General features: G+C 49.6%; 3 protein-coding genes and 1 long non-coding RNA gene across 4 annotated transcripts; all 4 read right to left on the bottom strand.

Annotated features, from left to right (window-relative positions):
- Window positions 1-3,814: 3,814 nt before the first annotated feature.
- On the bottom strand, window positions 3,815-5,013 carry LOC120665402. Its single transcript, XM_039944967.1, has 2 exons — window positions 4,748-5,013; window positions 3,815-4,204 (listed from the first exon to the last, which is right to left on the bottom strand). The coding sequence occupies exons 1-2, from the start codon at window positions 4,950-4,952 to the stop codon at window positions 3,960-3,962; spliced, it is 450 nt and encodes a 149-aa protein (XP_039800901.1). The 5' UTR covers window positions 4,953-5,013; the 3' UTR covers window positions 3,815-3,959.
- A 3,426-nt stretch (window positions 5,014-8,439) lies between these two features.
- On the bottom strand, window positions 8,440-11,226 carry LOC120665396. Its single transcript, XR_005671157.1, has 2 exons — window positions 10,905-11,226; window positions 8,440-9,898 (listed from the first exon to the last, which is right to left on the bottom strand). It is a non-coding gene; the product is annotated as an uncharacterized LOC120665396 (long non-coding RNA).
- Window positions 11,227-14,254: 3,028 nt separating this feature from the next.
- LOC120695891 (UDP-glycosyltransferase 91C1-like) lies at window positions 14,255-15,953 on the bottom strand. The gene is made up of 2 exons (XM_039979101.1): window positions 15,475-15,953; window positions 14,255-15,369 (listed from the first exon to the last, which is right to left on the bottom strand). Exons 1-2 carry the CDS (start codon window positions 15,922-15,924, stop codon window positions 14,368-14,370), a joined length of 1,452 nt encoding a protein of 483 aa, XP_039835035.1. The 5' UTR covers window positions 15,925-15,953; the 3' UTR covers window positions 14,255-14,367.
- Window positions 15,954-17,851: 1,898 nt separating this feature from the next.
- Window positions 17,852-20,039, bottom strand: LOC120665386 (putative UDP-rhamnose:rhamnosyltransferase 1). Its single transcript, XM_039944951.1, has 2 exons — window positions 19,380-20,039; window positions 17,852-19,078 (listed from the first exon to the last, which is right to left on the bottom strand). Exons 1-2 carry the CDS (start codon window positions 19,755-19,757, stop codon window positions 18,068-18,070), a joined length of 1,389 nt encoding a protein of 462 aa, XP_039800885.1. The 5' UTR covers window positions 19,758-20,039; the 3' UTR covers window positions 17,852-18,067.
- Between the last annotated feature and the right edge of the window lie 1,240 nt (window positions 20,040-21,279).

Raw genomic sequence — 21,279 nt, 5'->3', positions numbered from 1 at the left:
GGACCTCCAGGGCTTCCTGGGTCAGATCGCTCCCCTCTCCGCGGTGGGTCCTGCTGCAGTCGTTGGGGCCGGTGAAGCTCCAAGCAGGACGCGGCCGCTGCTTCAGGGGGGCGATCCGGCGCTTCAGGAAATCCACGAGCACGTGTAGCGAGGTGAGGCTGCCCTCCGCCAGCAACCTGATCTTGCTCAGCACGGGGTCAAAAGCCGGTGGCAGGGACGGCTTAGCCCGCCAGGACTGGCGGTCGGAGGCGGGTCCCTCAGTCGGCAAGGCGAGGCGCTCGTTGGATTCGGTGGTGGCGATCACCCACTCCTTGCGCCAATCCTCCCACTTCCCGCCAGTGAGGCCGGGAATGTAGGGCGTCGGCAGGTCGCTCCTCGTCTGGAAGTAGTATACCCCCACCTCATCTTTTTGTAAGGATCACCGGGGTGTCCGACCCTAGAGGGGGAGGGGGTGAATAGGATCGTTAATCGCTATTTAATCTAGGGCTCAAACTACTTGCATAAGATAAACCTAACACGTCCTATACATGCTAGTTATGACTAAGGTTTATCTATGCTACTCTCTACTTACCCCTAAAAGACTTGCAACCTAGCCAATCCTAATCAAACTAACTAGGAAAGTAAAGGTACGCAAGATATAGTAAATGCGGAAACGTAATACGGTAAGTAAAGAGGGATGCAAACTCCCGAGTAGACACGGTCATGTAACGTGGTTCGGCATAAACGCCTACGTCCACGGGACACCGAGGCTCTTCCGATCACCGTCTTGCACTACGCCACCAAGGCGATGCCGGCAAGCAAAGGCAAGTGCCCCTAAGACACCGAGTCTCGTGCATCGCCACCGTCTCTCTCGGTCACCCGGCCGTAATCCACTACGGAGCTTCTTCACCAAGGAGGGGGCCTCCTCTTCCCCCGCACAAAGTGTTGTTGCCACTCCACACCAAGACGGAGGGTCACACGACGGATCACAAGTTGCTTGCCGCAGCAAGACTTCTCTCAAGGGAGCTCTCGCAAGAACTAATCCCTATTACAAGCACTAAGCACTCTCACAAGTGTGCTTAAGCCTATATGATGTAATGAAGCTCTAAGGTGGTTGGAGATGATCTTTGGCTCTTGTATGCTTCCTTTGTCTCCAGCACTGTCAAATGAGCCGTGGGGTGGCATATATATAGCCCCAACCCCTCAAACTAGCCGTTGGAAAAAGGCTGACAAAAAGCGCTATCACCGGTTAAACCGATGTTGCCATTTTTGTCATCACCAGTTTAATCGGTGAGTGCATTTTCCAACTAGCCGTTATACTTCAACGGCTACATGATCAATCGACCGACGCTCACAAAACTGACGTCGGTTCAACCAGTGCATGTAATCTTCAATCAACCGACGCTCTCAAAACTAACGCCGGTTCAACCGGTGCATGTAATCTCAGAAACCTCCAAAAATGGAGTCTCTGGACAATTGCACCGACGCTGTCAAAACCAACGTCGGTTCAACCGGTGTACTCTGCTGATTTGTCTTCACTTCAAGTCATTGCACCGATGAGTACAATTGGCTCATCATCTGTTTAACCGTTGATAGCAAATTGTCTCTGTCTTGTTTCTTCGGGCCTTGCTACACCTATCTTCTCTTTGTCATCACTTGAACCTAAAAGCCTGAGAATGGTCATCTTAACAATCATATTAGTCCAAGTGTTGTGTTGTCTATATCAATCACCAAAACATTATATTGAAATATGGCATGAGAGGCCATTTTCGCTACACCTTCCCCTTCCCGAACTTCAACAGGACGAAGAAGTGGCGGAAGAGGATGACGCAGTGCCGCACCCCCACGAACATCTCGCATAGATGGACGAAGATTGACGTCAGGAGGAGGGAGTGGGGCGTGAGGTGCTGGAGTTGGAGGCCGAAATCTTCCAGCAGCAACAGCAGGAACGAAGAGATCGGCAGCCCCACGCCGGTGGAAATGTGTGAAATAAACAGCACAAATTCCCCGGCGCGCAGATCGCCGAGTGGAACCGAGCCCGCTCGGATTCCCTAGGCGGTCTCCTGAGAACTCCACCCGAGCAGGCGGCGCACCACGTTCAGTTCCGCCTCGGTCTGGAACCGGCGGGGACGGACGAGTGACGCCATTTTTCTGTAAGGGCGAAGAGCAATATGTGCAGAAGAGCAAGGGGGAGAAGGCTCGAAGGCAAAGGGGCGCAAAGGTTTGGGAGGAAGAAGGGAGTGCAGAAAAGTAACCGCAGACTGCGGCATCTGCCTTTTATGAAGCCTGATCCAACCGGCATGCCCCGAAATCGTCGCTGGAAGCCAAGCGACGCTCACGCCTAGTGTCAGCCGCCCAGTCCATGACAAGGGGGCCCAGACTCGCCTGTCAGGAGAGGCGGGTAACAAACGAAGGTGTAAAAAGGCGGGATGTGAACCGTCGCGCGGGCGTGTGGGGCGAGGCGGAAGCCGAACCGACGCGCCCGAACGTGCGCTGACAGGGTCAGAATCTCTGGAAACCGCGCCGACAGTAAAGGATTCCTTTCACCCAGGCGGCAGTAATGCCGAGCGTCGTACGCATGACTAGGCGCTCCACTGTGCGTGGGGGCCTTGAGTCAGTGAGCCGTGGTGGCGTGGTGGGCCAGTAGGAAACCCAACGGATGGTCAAAGCCGGACAAGACTCCTGCAGCGCGCGCGGTCGAACGCTGGAAGCTTCAAGTTATCCGGAGTTTGGTCGTAGTAGTGGCCCCACCTGCGGGTTCGTGCCTCTCCCGAGGTGGGCCCGGGGGCCACTGTCGGTACCCTATAGCAGGGATACCCACTCCTACTGCCGCAAGGCAGGACTCGCGTAGTCACCCGTAACTACGCCATAAGGGGCGAAGCAGCCGGGCCCCACGGGTCCAGCTCTTACCTCTCCAGGCCAACGGCCCCAGACCCGCTCCCCGCTCTGGGACGGGTCCGGTGATGCCACGTACCCCTGAGGAGGGGAGGCTATGCGCCTTAACAGCCGGAGGCCCCGGACCTCCCACGGGGTCCCGGACCCCTCAGCGGGGAGGGAACAGACAACCCGCCTGGGGCAGGTCCGGAGCCGCCACGTGTCCGCAGGCGCTGGCACGCGCGCGAGTCTTCCGCTGAAAGACTCGCCCACCCACCGCATTCAATGCGGGTGGTTGAAGCGTGCTCTGACGTCACAGAATGCGGGGCAGCCTTTGTCAGGCCTCGCTGTACACCGCATATTACCGAGAAACACAGTGCAGCCGCAAGCGCAGCGCCCGCGTAGAGCACGCCTTGCCGCATTAAATAGTTACGACGGCACGGCCCTTTCCATCATGTTGCCTACGCCGCAAGCTACACGGCCGGTACAGCTACGTGGCAGGCTATGCCGCAAGCTACGTCTGACACCGTTTCGACAAGACAGGGCAAAGCACGCCGGTCGGAAGATTCCCACGGACAAACCAGGGAAATCCTGGAATAAGATCTCCGTCACCTGCAGCGCCATAATGCTCTATACAGTATGTTATTTTACACTGCATCGTTGGGCCCACCTGTCAGGGACTCAACGGTCATGTACGCGCATCCCTTGAGATATAAAAGGGAGGCGCTCGCTAAAAGAGGGGACACACGGGCTCTCAAGCTCTCGGACACAAGCAATACAACACTCAGTGGACGTAGGGTATTACGCTTCGGCGGCCCGAACCACTCTAAACGCTGGTGTTCATTGTGTTCTAGATCGAGATGTACTAAGCGCAGCTACCCCTCGAGTTCATACTCCCTTAGGACTTAGGCGGGTGCATTCCGCCACCCGGCTGTGGATTTGCACACCACGACACACAGGCTTGGTTCTGAAGCACGACCTGGTACAAACAAGCATAACTTATTACAGATTCAGGGTTGCAACTAGTTCAAGATTCAGTGGTTATGGCGATTCATGGTGATTGATCTGGGGAGTTCAGTTGATGTCCCTCAAGGACTTTCTTGGGGTCACAACCTCTTCATCCTCATAAGCTCAATATTCTTCCTATCAGCAAATTTGTTTATCCCAAGTTTGGAGGAAAGATTGGCTTTGTTGTGCCTGTCCACCCTCAGCACAACCTCCTTGAACTTGCTGAATCGGCGAGCCATCTCATCAGGTTGACGCTCCTGGTTGAAAGCCTTGCACCAACGCTCATACAAGGCCCACAGTGCTTCATCTGAAGCCATGTCAGCCTCCATCACCGGAAATTTAACTACAGAAATAATTAAGTGCGCAAATCAGATAAATATTTTTTTTACGAAAAACAAGGGTACAAGTGTAAATTTGCCTTTATTTCGTTAATAAAGGTGCTTCACTAATTTGGACCATTAGGAACCATAAGCTTGGATCATTTGTAACGAAAAGGCTAGCAAGCCTAGCCTGCATGCTACGTAAGATGCACTAGTCTCCTAACATTCGATAGATTCAGCTCAGAAATGATTCACGAATTTGGATCAACAGGCACCATAAATTTGGATCATTTGTAACAAAAAAAAAAAGGCTAGTAAACCTATTAGCCTGTCAGCCTGTGTATGCTGCAAGTACTGTATGATCCGTTCAGCTGCACAACGTTTAATAAGATGAGGGAATCTAGCCGGAAAGTAGCTAGTAAATCGGACAGGACAGTGATCCATAAAAAGACTGACAGATTATTGCCGCTGCTGCTTGTAAAGAGGGATTACCTGGTGAAGGATCGGGGATGAGACAGTGATCCATGACAAGATTATTGCCGCTGCTGTTTCTAAAGAGGGATTACCTGGTGGAGGATCGGGGATGGAGATGTTAGCGAAGCGGGGCGGGTGGTTGTAGGAGCGGCGCAGCAGCGGATCTGGAGCGGCCGCACCGTCTGAACCTCGGCGACGCACCATCTCCGCACAGCGTGATGCGGCAGATGCAGCCGAGCGGGCGGCGCGAGCTGCGTCACGGGAGAGCTTCAACATCAGAGACGCCACCGTCGGCATGAGGAAAGAGGAGAGGATGGGATCTGGACGGCAGCTGCTGAGTGCGGAGATGAAAACGAACCAACCCCTGTGGCCTGTTTCCCTTGTTATATTGAGAAATTATGTCCGTGTGTTGCTACGGACAAAGTTTGGTATATGTATTGGATACATATTGGTATTCGTGTGTTAATTTGTAAAGATCTACGTGATCAAGTCGTAAATGGAGGGAGTTGATCTGACTCGCATACGGGATGGACTAAGACCCACTTGTCAATAACACAGACGGATCAAACCAATGTAACAAACCAAAAATTTAGGTGGAAACCTTACTCGCTTTAGTAATAGATATAGATATATAAATTGAGGAAAAAAGACCTCTCATCTGACAATATATGCATGAGACGTTTATTATGATGAGGATGGAAAATGGAGTAGTTCATCACGTTCTCTTCCTCCAAAGATATAATGAACATGCATGCATGGAAAAATCATCCGACCAGCGCGAGAAAATAACTATAATATCAACAACCACAGCGACTTGTATTCTGACGGCACCTTTATTTAGTAGTCATGGGATGATGGGAGTCGGGGTCTCGGGGACTGATTAAAGCAGCTCGAAACCAGAAGCACCTTATTACCATGTCATCCTCCACAAAGCCAGAAAAATGTTTTGGTGTTACACCAAGCATATACGTAAAGGAACACTAGTTCCAAAATTTGCAGTGAAACTGAAAGTGTAATACTGAACACCAGTCCCATCTATAGATCCTGAAGAAAACTGTTGCAAGAATGAATGTCTGTATACCGAAAAGAGAGGGACACTGTCAGCGAGAAAACATTTAATTGCATTCTCACTCCATAAAACTGAAGAAAATTACTATCAATTGCAAGAATATCGTGTTCACTGTCCCAGCTGTGACATACCTGAAGAAAGATCCCAACCATGCGTGTTCTTAACTACTCGCATCAATCAGCTGATTCTGTCATCTATTTTCTTACCTCCACGCAGCAACCAACAATTTGATGAAACCAGTCCTCGGCCACCAGGATCTCTGACTTTAGGGGCATGACACAAGCGCTGGGCAATTCTTTTTTATCCTTCACTTTCTTACAGAGAAGTAGCGGATCTAAATACATCAGAAACTTCGTAGGTAATAGAAAACTTCGTAGATAATAGAAGATCAAGATCCAAATCCGCGCTACATTTTTGTTGGAATGAGAGGCCGTGTTTGGTTAGGGGGTGAAAAAGTTTTCATAAAAACTTTTCGCCCCTTTGACCACTAATTAGAGGTATCAAATGAAGTCTAATTACAAAACAATCTTCATAATTATGGTACTGTAGCATGTGCTGTAGCTAATAAGGTCTTTGACCACATGATTAGAGGAATATTAGGTGCGGTTACTGTCACATCACTATAGCCAATCATGGTGGAACTTGAATCATTAGATTCGTCTCGAAAAATTACACCCATCCGTGAAAAGATTTCGCAAATAAACTTTGTTTAATACTCCATGCATGCATTCGTCTTTTTGTGAAAAAAATTTCACGTTATGAACCAAACATGGCCAGACATGTGGAAAGAAAACTTGAGTCATTGAAGCCTGAAGATGAAGATTTGGAGTTCAACGAGCAATTTTGGGGTCTGTCTGACTTGGCATCATCAGACAACAGAGTGCATCGACCTGTCGGGCAACTTCTGAAGATTTCCAAGATGCCGTCGAGTATCATTACAGCAGGAATGCAGAAGAAACACAAAATGATTCAGATAAAAGTATTAGATCAATCTTGAAATCAATCCCAGTTTCACACAAAAGAAATGTGCCATGTGAACAAGTGGATGAATGTTAAACCCTAAACAGTGGTATTCGTATAGATAAAAATCTCGAGAAATGTGAAAACTCTGAACATGGCCAGAGCTTGCCTCTTCAGACAGCAGGGTTGAGTCTGCCAGGTAAAACTGTATGCCCCCGTATATCTCCTTTGGTGTTCGTTCCCATCTTGCATCACATCGGCATTGCTGACATTTAGGCCGTGTTTACTTCCGTTGCAAAAAATTTTTTAAATGAATCTTACTAATTTGAAGTATTAAATGAAGTCTATTTACAAAAATTTTTACATAGATGGGTTGTAAATCGCGAGACGAATCTAATGATGTCAATTAATCTATGATTAATTAATAATTAGCGGATGATTACTGTAGCATCGCTGCTGCAAATCATGGATTAAGTAGGCTCATTAGATTCGTCTCGCGATTTACAGCTCATCCATGCAAAAAGTTTTGTAAATAGACTTCATTTAGTACTCCATACATGTGTCGAAACATTGAATGTGACATTTTTTTCGTTTACGGGGTTTACGGGATTGGATCTAAACATGGCCTTATTCAACATTCAATGGAGCAGAAAAAAAAAATCAGAAGTAGACGATATTGTTGCCAGCTTGCTGTACCAGGCATCAAATGCACTGCCAAGGGAGAGTTGACGGAGAGCCTCACTTCATCGGCCGTGCGAGGGGGCGAATGCTGCGGGAGCTGACAAAGCGGCTGCCATTTTCGTTAGGGTGATATTTTACGCATAACATAACCTCTGTTTAGTGTGATTTTAATCGCGATCCAACATTTTATGAAACCCCCTAGATTGGATCGCAATTAATATAGTCACGATCTGATATTTTACAAAAAATTCCCCTGCTGTTTTACAAACACACTCCTTCTGGGTAGCCGAATTATCTCGCCGTCTCAGGGTCACTGTTGAACGCCGACATCCTCCGTCTTGCCCACCTTCCAAACTGTCCATCTCTGGTGAGTAGCAACCTGCGTGCTTATCGTCAATGTACTGCAGAGGAGGCGAAGACCGTTCGGGCTGCTGTGCCGCACTGCGCAGACACTAACACCAACTCCGACAATGAATGACCCTTCTTCGGTAGCAATAACATTTTTTTACCGTGCGGTTACAATAACTATGTGTGGACAAGCAACAAATCAAATATATCCAAATAAATCTCTTTGAATGGGTGGAAGCATACGTGTGGAACATGGCTATGTGCAAGCTTTGACGTGTTAACCAAACACGGCAGTACAACCCAATCCTCAGCATGATTTGCTCCAGTATTTCAGTGTTTTGCTGCCCTATATACAAGAGGAACACACTCTTAATACTACCCATAGAACATTTGAATGGCATCCCAGGCATCAGAGTACATATGATAGTCTCGGTACATTTATCTAGCTTGCAAACATGTAGTGGTTGCTGCAAGTCATCCCATAACTGTCCATGCATCATTCGTCTATCATGAGTGCACTATGTGTTGTGACTGCATTCAGCTACACAAGTGAAAACTGGTAATTTAGTTTCCTCCTAAGGTTCATAGTTCCCTTACTAGCTGCTTCAAAGAGAAACACACATATCACTATATCTCCAGGGGTGGGCCCAGGATTTTGACCATGGGTATTCAAAATTTCAAATAGCAAAAAAATGACAGCCTAAATTATTAATTCACACCACAAAATTGAGTGCCAACATCATCGATTAATAAAATTGATCCAAGCTTGAAGTTGTTCAACAGATGGATGAGTTTCAACATCTGAAATAAATAGAGGACAAAACAGCAAACTAATAAGAAAGCTTACAGCCTATAGATTAACTTTCCGATCTTTCATGCCTTGAATATAAAGTGATGATGTTCTGATCCATAGCTTGCAAGAAGAATTCCCTTTCAGTGAATGTGACCAAGCAACCATTCATATATCTCTGCCCCACCTTGCTTCTTTTCTTGTTTTTGTGACAATATTCATTATAGAAAAGATCCTTTCAACACCAGCAGTTGCAACAGGAGGAAGTGGCACCAATTTGAGAAGTTTATAAACAGTTTCATACTGAGGAAACTTCCTTTCTTTAACTAGCATCATAGATAACTCTGCTAGACTTCTCAAATTTTTAAACTTTTCATCACTCCTCACATCATTGATATATCGCTTGAGTTGAAAAGAAAGTTGATTCATTTCTTCAAATTCAAAGTCATGAGGATAGAACTTAGCACGCTTTCCAAGTTCTCAAAATTAAAAGCAGAAAATGAGTTGGCTGGATTGAATGATGCCACGCATCTAAGAAGCTCTGTGTTTACCTCATCAAACCTATTATTAAGCTCTTGAACTTGTCTATCAATGATACTTAAAAACATATCAGCATGAAACCGGTGGTCACCTCTATAGAAAGCTCTTGATCTTTGCATTGGAGTACTTGACCTTGAACTGTTCAGTGTTTGATGCAAAGGACTCGCGGATTGATGTCTTAGGCCTGATGAAAAATTTATATTTCTCTTCAGCTTTATTATGAGAACTATTAACAACACCAATATGCTTACGGATTCTAGCTTTCATGTGCAAATTTCGAAACCCTCCATCAACAAAAGCATCTCCACCACGAACGTCACAATTATCTTTGAACAAATAGCAAACAAAGCAATAAGCAGCATCTTTATGCACACTATACTCAAGCCAGTTGAATTCATCAAACCAGTTGGGTTGGAACCGGCGCATACCTCGACAATTATGTTGGGGGAAATCCTCCTTCTTTATTTTTGGTTGTCATGGCCCCATTGCAATGAGCGTCCTTCTAACTGAATCTCGGTCATTGATAGGATAGCTTGAGATAGGAACCCTCAATCCGGGATCTTGTTCAATGTCATAACCATTATCGTCTTCATCACTGTCACTGGATTCAGATTCATCATCTTCTGCTATTGGGGGTTCAACTGGGCGCCGCTGCTCATCTCTCACTGGTTGAGGTTGAACTGAGCTTGTTCCAGTGTCACTCTGGCCTTGGAATACCACCAACTTCATTTGGCTTTCATTGGTACTAAATGGAGTAACAATCTCTGGCTCAGATTGTTTTTTCTTTGCAGTTCTTTGCAGAAAAGACCTCAAATCAGTAATAACACTACTGCCCTTCCTCTTCATGATTTGAACCTAAAAATCGCAATCGCACATGTTTTAGAAATGGATCTCTCTCAAACTATCACAAATCTAATAGTGCTCCGTGCTCAGATTAGAGCATCTCCAGCACACTACTTATACTCACTACCAATACCAAAAACTAGTCATTTTGATAATAGATGAGCTCCAGCAGACTACCAATCTCATCTCCAATACCAAAAATTTTTTGGTGGTTGCCAAAAACTTGCCTTCTCTCTCCTAAATGTAGGGTGATGCAACTCATCCCCTATCGGCGTTGCCGCCGCCGCGACCCGTCATCCTCCACCTCTGCACTACCCCCGCTCTACGCCGTGATGCGCAAAGTCGAGGAGGAGCTCGCAAGGGCGCCGCCACCATCCAAGGCCGCCGCGCCGGAGCAGGAGCTCGCAAAGGGCGCTGCCACCGTGGAGCAGCAGCTTCTTCTCGAGCCATGAAGAATCCATGGCAAGACTGGTCGACCTGCCTTCGCTAGTGGCGGCAGAAGAGCTATTTTGTGCCTCCGGTTCCATCGATGGCGGTGGTCCCAACAGCCACCAATGGCTAGATCCATCTCCTTCGCACACGCCGCAAGCCACAACCTATTGCAAGCTCGATCTGCTGGGGTCTGGAGGTGCTCGGTTCCTGGTGCTTGTTGTGCTGTGATTTGGAGTAATCAGTGGTGGCACTTGAGCTTGACAATAGATTCAGTGGGGAATTTTGGAGCAAATGCTCGGATTCAAGAATTGAGGAGCTCGTGGCCTACTGTTTGCGTCAACAGAAGAAGCGCAGAGAGAGAGGAATGGTGCTGGCGGCGCAACCAAGAAAGAGAGGAGAGAGAAGGGGGACAAAAAGGTTTCCCACTGACAGATATGGTCCACATGTAAGAGAAAATATTGGTAGTGAGTTTTTGGTAATCTGCTGCAACAGTGTGTCAAAAAAATGTAAAAACTACTATTTGGGAGGGAGAGAGAAATTGTTTTGGTAATGAGTTTTTGGTAAGCTGCTGGAGATGCTCGCTCACCTGTGTAGTGCGCAGCTGCGCTCCAGCACTCCGCGCTCGCCGCTCGCCGAGGCCGACTGGCCGTCTGGCCGAGTCGACCGCCGTCAGCCCGTCACGGTCCCGCGCCGGCGCGCCCGTTGCCCGTTGGCCGCCGCCGCCGGCTGCTAGCGGTATCCGCTGCCTCTGCCTGCCCCACAACTGCGCTCGGCCGCCTCCGCCCGTCGACCGCTAGCCGCCGCCGTCCTCTGCTGATTGGGCATGCCTCTGCTGCCCGCCGGCGCGTAGTCTAGGGATTGGGCAGGCCTGTGAGGCTGGGATTGGGAACGAGAACGAAGCAGGGCAGCAGAGCAGGCAGGCAGGGCGGGAGGGCGGTTTTTTATTTTTTATTTTCATTTTTACAAAAATATATTTTCGTTTTCAAAATTTATAGGAATATACCCGGCCGCCCCGCTGCCGGGCGGCCGGGACCTGGTCGCCCCGCTGCGGGGCGGCATCGGTTTTTCTGCAAAAATTTTGCGAAAATTTTTGCAGAAAAGCCCTTGGAGGACCGGTCGCCCGACAGCGGGGCGGCTGCCTCCCCCTATATAAAGGGTTGGCTGCCCCCACCCCCTCATTTGCCTCACTAAAAATCTAGAAAAAAAGAAAAGAGAGGAGAGGTGAGGGAGAGGCAAAGCGGGGCGTACAATCAGTTGTACGGAATTGCATTCACCTATTTAACAATGCTTTAAAAAAATGTGATCCGTAGGGTGGTCTCAAGGCAACGACGAGGTCTCCTTCGACGAATTTACACGGTTGTTTGCTACGCCTGCCCAGGATGATGATCCCAGCTTGCATACACCTCTGGCTCAGTTATGCCGTCCTGCCAGAGACGTGAGGCCACCGAACCGTCATAGCTACCCTACCGATCACGTACACGCACAACGTAAGAGAGGTCGGCACGGTAGGGGTGGTTAGTTGTTGCCACTTGTTTCTCTATTGTTATTATGGACCTGTCGTTTTGGTGTAGTCGTTGATCTTCTAAATGCACGAGACTGCACTGATTAGTTCGAATTATGAGTTCAGAATGCTGCAAGTACGGGAACCGCCATTGTTTACAAACCAAAGGCACATTCTTTTTATTGTCTTTTATACGAATAGTATTACGACAAACCGAGAATTTTTTCTGAATTTTTTAGTGAAGCAAATGAGGGTCGGCGGTATCTGGGAGGCCGCCGCCCCGCTACCGGGCGGCCTGTCGGGCGACCGGTCCTCCAGGGACTTTTCTACAAAAATTTTCGCAAAATTTTTACAGAAAAGCCCCTGCCGCCCCGCAGCGGGGCGGCCGGGGTATATTCCTGTAAATTTTGAAAACGAAAATATATTTTTGTAAAAAACGAAAATAAAAAATAAAAAAATAAAAAAAACCGCGGGCGGGAGGGGATGGGCTGGTGGGAAGTCAGGGAGACTTGGAGGTGGATTTGGGCCGTCTCTGGGCCTTCCATTGCTCTTTCTTTTTTGGTCCGTGCTTTGTTTCTTCCATTGCTCTGTTTCCTCTAGATAATTCCGAGTAGGGAATTGCCGAGCAAACATGATTGACATTCTATACAGATAGCAATCTGGGGTCAGCCAGAGGCGACCCCTGAAATTTTCCTATGACGCAGGTTACTTATCAGGAGCGAGCCATCACCAACCATTTACTGCTGTCGAACACATTGCAGAAGAACTAGAAGAAACATCTTTGTATTCAAAGCAAGGTTGTAACACCTGAAATTACCCTTTCAGAAATCATGCTGCCAGTCAAGATAAAAGATTAAAAATGATGGAAGCAGTCTGAGAAATCTGAATTTGGAGCTCTGGCGTCTGTCAGAAGTGTCATGTTCAGACTTCACGTCCGGCACGAGTTCCTGAAGATTTCCTTCGATTCTAGTATCTCACACCGCAACATTCACTGCAGCAAGCCAGCAAACAAACCATCAGCAGCATGCCAGCACCCGAAATTGCTGCCACCAGTCCATTTCTCAGGGATCTCAGGCGACACTGTTGCCGGGCACCAAATGCAACGCGGGGGGTGATAGATGAACGGCCGGGAGACGCGACGCTTCGGCAAAAGGAAATTTCTCCCGTCCCTTCACCCGTGCCGCCTCCGGCAGGCCTCCACGGGCCGGCCATCCCAGCGCCGCCCTCTGGCGGCTGCGACGAGTCGCGGACGCCAGGCACGGAGCCATGAGCTATGAGGCGCATAGAGGACGGGCACCTGAGGCACCGCGGGAGGAGGCGGCGGCGGCAGACGGTCACGGTCGGCGGCCACGTCCCGGCGCAAACTTTCACAAATAACCCCTCGTATTGGATCGATCGATCGCGATCCGATTTTACGCACAAAACCTCATAATTTGGATGGAGATTAATAATCGGGATCCAACATATTTTCAAAAAGATACTTAAAGTTTTACAAATATGCTGCCTTCTTGCACATTGCCGATTCAGCTCTTGCCTCGTCCTCCGCACCTTCTGAACTCATTGGCCCATCCTCCGCTCAAGGCCTCAAGCCCTCTAGATGCTAACCAATTTCCCATTCATCTCCTCTGCATCACGCCGGGACCAGCGGATGGATTTCGGCTGCTCTCTGTACAACGGAGAAGGGATGACGTTTGAATGATATGCTGCTGCAAAGTTCTTAAGAATTCCCTCCAATGATTGTGAGCTTTGAGTAAGCCAAAATATCATTATGTGCTTTCGGTAAGCCACACGACTCAAAGCTCACAGTGATATTTTGGTTACCTCCAATAGCCCAATACCTAAGAGTTCCCTCCCAAAATATCCAACTCCTTCACACCTCGACAGAGAGACACAAGTTGATCGATCCACCTCTCGTAACATTTTGAATCCATATATATGATAGTATGGCAGTCTTGGGTGTTGTTCTGGCTTGTAACATGCAACTGTTGAGGCAAGTCATCCAACAATTGTTCATGCATCATTCGTCTACCATGAGTTAGTTTGACGAGGCACCAGTGTTTTGTTTGCCTGGCACTAATGTGTGCCCTGAAGGAAACGAAGAAGGTGCTGAACTGATAGCACCATTCATGATAAAGAAGTGAGCCTCTCCTTTTTCTCTGCCGCCCTGAAATGAAATGAGAGGCATTTATTTAGAAGTTTGGCGACATCAAAATGACAAACAGTGCCCTTTTCTTCTTCAGAGCGTTGCTGACAACTTAGCAGGCAATTTAAACACTGGCTCCTAACCGGACCATGTTGATACAACGTTCTTATGAGTTTTGACTAACAAGTCCAGAGCCAACACTGCACTAACATGGACTCGTTCTCTTTAGGAAAAGAAATTATATTTGAAAACTAAAATACAAATAATAAAATTTTCAGTTTGTAGTGTTCTTGCGAGAGGTAGTTCAACAGGAGATAGCCAATGCAAATCCCAAACAAATTTGACGCGACATTCTTCAGACTTCAGACACACGTTCACAAGTAACACGTTCATGCTGCACGCCTTTCATTTGTAACGCTGCAGGTACTCGACCAGCTCATCGGTGTATCGCTCCTGCCTCGGGTTGTCCCCCACAACCTTCTGCAGCTCGCCGGCGTTGCGCGCGAGCTCCACGCCTTCCTCCTCCACCATCACCCGCCGCACCGCCGCCGCGACGTCGTCCCCGCGGAACGACCCGTCGTCCTCGTTCCAGGTCACCTCGACGCCGACGCCGCGCGCCGCCATGGCCCGCGCGATGAGGCCCTGGTCGGCGACGAACGGCAGCATCACGAGGGGGTGCCCGAACCGGAAGAGGTTCTCCACGGTGGATCCCCAGCCGCAGTGCGTCAGGAACGCACCCACCGCGGCGTGCGCCAGCACGCGCACCTGCGGCACCCACCCGGCGCGCACGACGCCGCGCCCCGCGACGCGGCGCTCGAACCCGTCCGGGAGGAGCTCGCCGGAGTGCCCGAAGGGCCACCGGAGCGCCCAGAGGAACCGAACGCCGGAGAGCTCAAGCCCGAGCGCGAGCTCCCGCACGTGTTCCGCCGTCACAGGCGCCTCGCTCCCGAGAGCCACGTAGATGACCGACCCCCGGGGCTGCTCGTCCAGCCAACGGACGGCGGCCGAGAAGGACTGGTCGCCGCCGGGGGCGGCGTCGTCGTCGCCCACGACGTCGTCTGGCAGGAGGAGGCCGGCAGGGATGACCGGCCGGGCGAAGATGTCCGTGAGGAGAGGGATCAGCCGCGGCTCGGCCTCGGGGCAGCTGCGGAGGACGACGAGGCGGCAGCGCTGCTGCAACTCCCAGAATCGGTCCATGTCGGACACGCCGGAGTCGTTCGGCCGGAACACGGCGGCGATGGCCTGGGCCTCGTGGCGGCGGTGCGCGATGGTGGAGGGGAAGTCGATCCACGGCGGCGCGGCCATGAAGTCCTCCGCCGTGCTCCGCGGGTGCGCCGCGTTCTCGTGCTCCGGGCCGACGAATGCCAAGAAAGCCGCTGGCAGGATGCAGAAGGTGGCGCACGAAATCTTGCCGATGCCGCCGCACGGAGAAGAAGAGGTCCAAGGAAACCATCAGCTCTAGTTCCATGGCAATCTGAAGGAGGAAGAAGAAGGTCGATCAAGACTACCCACCTCGTGCTCCTCAGCGATTGGCCAAATCCAGTTCTGCGCGAAGTCGAGGACGATCCAGTCGGGCTTCCTCGAGAAGGCCGCGACCTCGTCTTTGCCGCCGGCGCAGGCCTCCGCGACGAGTTGCGCGAACGGCGCGGCTAGGCCGTCGAACGCCTTCTTGAGCAGCCCGACCTTCTCCGGCGGGACGTCGGCCGTCGACTCGGCGCCGTCCGGAAGCCCCTCGACCTGCGGCAACTCCAGCGCGGCGACGCGGACGAGCGCGGAGAGCTCCGGCGGGACGGCGCCCAGCCTGGCGGCGTTCCTCGGCGTGGACACGAAGGTGACGGCGTGGCCGCGCCGCGCGAGCCGGTTGGAGAGCTCGAGGAACGGGATCATGTGGCCGAAGGCGAGCCATGGGAACACCACGACGTGGAGATGAGAGGACGGAGAAGCTGCTTGGCTTCCTGCCATGGCCGGCTCTAGAATGGCTGGAGGTTGCCGACGAGATGTTAGCACCATCGATATATCTAGCTCCAGAATGGCTGGATGTTGCTTGAAATTTGGTTCGATCTTGATTTGTCGATGCATGGTCACATGCAGGTTTCAACACATTATCTGTTGTATATTTTAAACCATGCTTCAATCAGTCGATCGATCGTAAAAAGTTGGATACAGTATTATTGGGCATAGTGTAACAGGTGACATTATCTGTTGTATATTTTAAACTGAGTATTGGGAGCCTCCATCTCTTGCTGCTGGATGCCAAGTGGACCAGTGCAAATGCCACTAAAATTTACAATAACTCTGTTCTGAAACTTTGACCATTAATACAAAAGAAACTTAATGGTTGTGACACTCTTTGAAATAATATTAGGGGACGCATTACCAAGTTTTTTTAATATAAATAATTTCTAGTGATATTTTAACTTGAAAAGTTAAGTATCTATATAAAATATCATGGTCATACACAAAGTAACTTAAAACGAACGGTGATAGATGTAAGTTAAAGCGGAGCATATGCGGTGGCTTTGTCAATACGCCGGTCCAGCTTCTCGCGATAGGGTCTGCAGGTCCATATATAAGCGTTTGCGTTAACATTATGTGTTGCACAAAAAAAATTGTTGACAAAGAAATGGTTAAAATCATATGTTGGAAGGAAACTAGAGATAGAAGAAAGAAGAGTAGATGTTCGATGGTATGTTTGATTCAAAGCCAAGAGTTCAGGGGTAATACAAAGATGTGTACTAGACAGATTCAAATGTATGATCATCAGATGGGAGATTGTACAAATCTACATATTGCGTTCGGCTGGTCTCCAGCCCTCTAGCGCTACAGTTTTTCCCTCTCCAATCGCTCCAGCTCCAGCCAGCCCAACAGTATTTTTCTCTCACACCATTCTAGCTCCAGCCTCTAGTTCCAGCCTGCCGAACGCGGTGAATGACAAATAATCGATTTTCCAACAAAAAAAAATGTGACACGGGCTGCGAGTGCTAGAAGCAACTAGACCACAGGAATGTGGATGGACCCCAGATTATGGAATTCAGCTTTTTATAAACTCTAACCGATTCAAACATGCTAGTTTTCAAGATTTTTTTTTCTCATGAACTGCGCATCATTGTATAAAGAAGACAGAGTTTTGAGATTTACAACCACGCACATTAAGGTTATAACCCAATGGCATTCTAGGACGCCGAACCAACCCTAAGTGCTATATTACATATGCAATAGGGATGGGGTGAAGAGAGAAACTATAGGCTACTCCTCGCAACAAAAAAAAAAAAGATGATCGAGGTTCTTGGCTCCTGCTGCAATCCAGTTTTCCCCCTCTAACTGAATGAGCAGAAGGATTATGAGCGGCTGAAGAGCGTCGCCACGAAAGGTTCGTGCATTGCGCTCTTTCCACAGCTACCACACGACCAGGACGAACAGGGATTCGAAGCCTTTTAGCTTGTCCTTCTAGAGCCGTTTGCGGAGGTGCATCCACCAGTTCGTGAGCGACATGAAGCCGATCTTGTGCAAGATCTTCCACCAAATTTGCCCCAAGTAGAAGCAGCGAAAGAGAAGGTGATCACAAGTTCCATTTTAGTGGTTGCAGAGCTTGCAATTTTTATCAAGCATTTACAATCCACCAGTTCAGATTGTAACAACTTCACAAGATGTCATCTTGTGCCTTTTACTAGGATCGTGCATTGAAAAAAAAAACCCTCTGAATTCAATTTTACTTAGGAAGTGTTTAGATCCAAGAGGCTAAACTTTAGCCCACTTATCTATATGCCAAATAGTAGGCCTAAATATTGGGTAGTTGCTGATCTAATTGCACTGATTGTTAGAGCCCATTAGCCTTTGATTAGCTCACATTAGTCCATGTTTAGCCCCAATAGCACATCCAGATCTAAACTTTAGCACATCCAAACACACCTTAGATTTACCCAGCCACTCCTGCCAAGGTCATTATAGACTGTTTTCGTTCAAAGGCAACAATCCAAATCCCTGATAAAATAGAGCGATTCAAACAGACTTGAGTTTTAACAATCTAGCTTTTACAAACCCCAAACTACAAACCAGCTTTTCATAATCTCTCTATCTGATCCACGTGGACCTACACGCACTTCATTTATTTACAGCGTCGCAGATGATCCACGAGCTCATCAACATACTGCTCCTGCCTCGCCCTGTCCCCCACAACCTCCTGCAGCTCCCTGGCATTGCGCGCGAGCTCCTGGCCCTCCTCCTCCTCCATCACCCGCCGCACCGCCGCCGCCACGTCGTCCCCGCGGAACGACCCGTCGTCCTCGTTCCTCGGCACCTCGACGCCGACCCCGCGCGCCGCCATGGCCCGCGCGATGAGGCCCTGGTCGGCGACGAACGGCAGCATCACGAGGGGGTGCCCGAACCGGAAGAGGCTCTCCACGGTGGAGCCCCAGCCGCAGTGCGTCAGGAACGCGCCCACCGCGGCGTGCGCCAGCACGCGCACCTGCGGCACCCACCCGGCGCGCACGACGCCGCGCCCCGCGACGCGGCGCTCGAACCCGTCCGGGAGGAGCTCGCCGGAGTGCCCGACCGGCCGCCGGAGCGCCCAGAGGAAGCGCGCGCCGGAGAACTCCAGCCCGAGCGCGAGCTCCCGCACGTGCTCCGCCGTCACCGGCGCCTCGCTCCCGAGAGCGACGTAGACGACGGACCGCGGGGGCTGCCCGTCCAGCCACCGCACGACGTCCGGGATCGGCCGGTCGCCGCCCGGGGCGCCGTCGTCGTCGCCGCCGACGAGCTCGTCGGGCAGGAGGAGGCCGGCGGGGACGACCGGCCTGGCGTAGAGCTCGGTGAGGAGCGGGAACAGCCGGGGCTCGGCCTCGGGGCAGCTGCGGAGCACGACGAGGCGGCAGCAGGGCCGCTGCATCTCCCAGAAGCGCTCCACGTCGGACACGCCGGAGTCGTTGGGCCGGAACAGGGCGGCGATGGCCCGCGCCTCGTGGCGGCGATGCGCCATGGTGGTGGGGAAGTCGATCCACGGCGGCGGGACCATGTAGTCCTCCGCCGCCGTGCTCCGCGGGTGCGCCTCGTTCGCCTCCCGCGAGCCCACGAAGGCGAGGATCGCCGCCGGAAAGATGATGAAGACGGCGCATGGGATCTACCAGCAGACAAGTAAATATATAAATGAAGCTGGAAACAAAAATTAGTCTTCGAATTTCTCCTCTCCTACTCCTGACAGAGGAAGATCACTAAAAAAATCTTCTCAAGAACTTCTTCTCAGATTCGATATAGTAGTAAAAGTTAACGATTAATTTTATCATCTGGATCTCCCTGCATGTCGTATTTTATCATCTTGTCGGAACGCATCAGAGATTCAGAGTATTTGTCGTATCGTCGTATCATCTCCAAGCGGTAGCTGACAGCGAACAAGTGGCTACAAACAGTATGCCATCTCTTACCTCGTGTTCCTCGGCGATCGGCCAGATCCAATTCTGCGCGAAGTCGTGGATGACGAAGTCGGGCTTCCTCGAGAACCCCGCGGTGGCGTCGCCATTGGCGCCGGCGCAGGCCTCGGCGACGAGGTCGGCGAACGGCGCGGCGAGGCCGTCGAAGGCCTTCTTGAGCAGGCCGACCTTCTCGGGCGGGACGTCGGCGGTGGACTCGGCGCCGCGGGGCAGGCCCTCGACGCCCGGCAGCTCCAGCGCGGCGACGCGCAGGCGCGCGGCGAGCTCCGGCGGGACGGCGCCCAGCCTGGCGGCGTTCCGCGGCGTGGACACGAAGGTGACGGCGTGGCCGCGCCGCGCCAGCCGCTTGGAGAGCTCGAGGAACGGAATCATGTGGCCGAACGCCAGCCACGGGAACACCACGACGTGGAGAGGGGAAGGAGAGGCGGCTCCTCCATGCTCGGCCTCTGCTACTGCCTACTGCCATGGCCGCCGGTTCTTGCTTCTTGGGCAGCGAGTTCGACCTGTTTGCAGTGAAATGCACAGTGTGAGTGCAGCTCAGCAGGTGAGCAGGACACTGATGAAATACGGATATACGGAGTACACAGACACGCGAGCAAGCTGTTCATTTTTTTTTTGGCGAAAAGATGTGGATGTGATTTGCCCTCGTCATCTCTGTGGGGGTACTCTAGACGGTTGTTGAGATGTCTCTTGGCAGTAGCCGCCTTTATTGACGTGTTTTGAATCAGTCGTCCCAGGACAGTGTGTTCGTATGATTTCAGCATTTGTAGTTTTCATGAGCGGTTTAGGAAAAAAGCCGTAAACGCATTAAAGTGAAATGGTATCTTACTAATTTAAAGTATTAAATGAAGTCTATTTACAAAACTTTTTGTATGGATGGGCTGTAAATCGCGAGACGATTCTAATGAGCCTACTTAATTCATGATTTGCAACAGTGATGCTACAGTAACCATCCGCTAATTATTGATTAAACATGGATTAATTAGCATCATTAGATTCGTCTCGCGATTTACAACTTATCTATGCAAAAAGTTTTACAAATAGACTTCATTTAATACTTCAAATGCCCTGTTTACATCTTTACACATTTTTGCAAAATGAAACACACCCTTATTTTGTCATAAGTCTGTTCTTTTAATTTTTCAACGTAAGTTTGGATAGACTAAAGTTGAGTGATAAATTTAGCACCTATTAGCATGTATATTTTTACTGAAGTTTTTTTAGGTCTCGGCTAAAGTTTAACCCATCTCATTAGCGCTCCTATTTGAATATCTAGTGCTAAATTTAATCACTTTTGGATATAGCATTTGGATCCAATAAACCCAACAACCCAACAAGGCAACGTCACCACAGACAGCGATGGTTCTCCATGTCACTTATGTGTATCAGCTCGGAGCCCTGGGGCAAGTTGCAAATAGCGGAGTTCAAGAGGTTGAGTTTTTCTTGAAACTATCACCATCAAAATCATGGCGAAAAGAAAGGTAACTCTGAAGTCGTTTAAGTTGCAAATACTCTCCTAAAAAAATACTCCCTCCGTTCTAAATTACAAGTCATTCCAAAAATCTTGAAGAGTCAAACTATCACAAAGTTTGACCAAAATTATAGAGAAAAATATAAAAATTTATGACATCAAATAGGTGCACTATAAAAATATAGCTAATAAAGAATATAATGATACTTAATTGATATCATAAATATTATTATTTTATTATATAAATTTGATCAAACTTGAAAAACTTTGACTCTCTATGATTCTTAGAATGACTTATAATTTGGAACGGAAGGAGTATCAGTAGAATTTGTGCTCCAACTATGCACCTAGATTATAAGACGCTATTACTTCCATTCAAAATTAAAATTCATTTCAGTTTTCAGATCAGATACATATATTTTC

The sequence above is a fragment of the Panicum virgatum genome, chromosome 2K, assembly GCF_016808335.1.
Source record: "Panicum virgatum strain AP13 chromosome 2K, P.virgatum_v5, whole genome shotgun sequence".
NCBI classification, from domain to species: Eukaryota; Viridiplantae; Streptophyta; class Magnoliopsida; order Poales; family Poaceae; genus Panicum; species Panicum virgatum.
The sequence above is the reverse complement of the archived record's forward strand: the minus strand, read 5'-3'. Positions and strand labels throughout refer to the sequence as shown.

Coding starts and splice junctions, on each gene's coding strand:
- LOC120665402 (XM_039944967.1), bottom strand. CDS start 4,952: ATGCCGACGGTGGCGTCTCTGATGTTGAAGCTCTCCCGTGACGCAGCT. Junction 4,205..4,747: donor CATCCCCGATCCTCCACCAG/GTAATCCCTCTT, acceptor TTATTTCTGTAG/TTAAATTTCCGGTGATGGAG.
- LOC120695891 (XM_039979101.1), bottom strand. CDS start 15,924: ATGGCAGGAAGCCAAGCAGCTTCTCCGTCCTCTCATCTCCACGTCGTG. Junction 15,370..15,474: donor CAATCGCTGAGGAGCACGAG/GTGGGTAGTCTT, acceptor GGCATCGGCAAG/ATTTCGTGCGCCACCTTCTG.
- LOC120665386 (XM_039944951.1), bottom strand. CDS start 19,757: ATGATTCCGTTCCTCGAGCTCTCCAAGCGGCTGGCGCGGCGCGGCCAC. Junction 19,079..19,379: donor CGATCGCCGAGGAACACGAG/GTAAGAGATGGC, acceptor GTCTGCTGGTAG/ATCCCATGCGCCGTCTTCAT.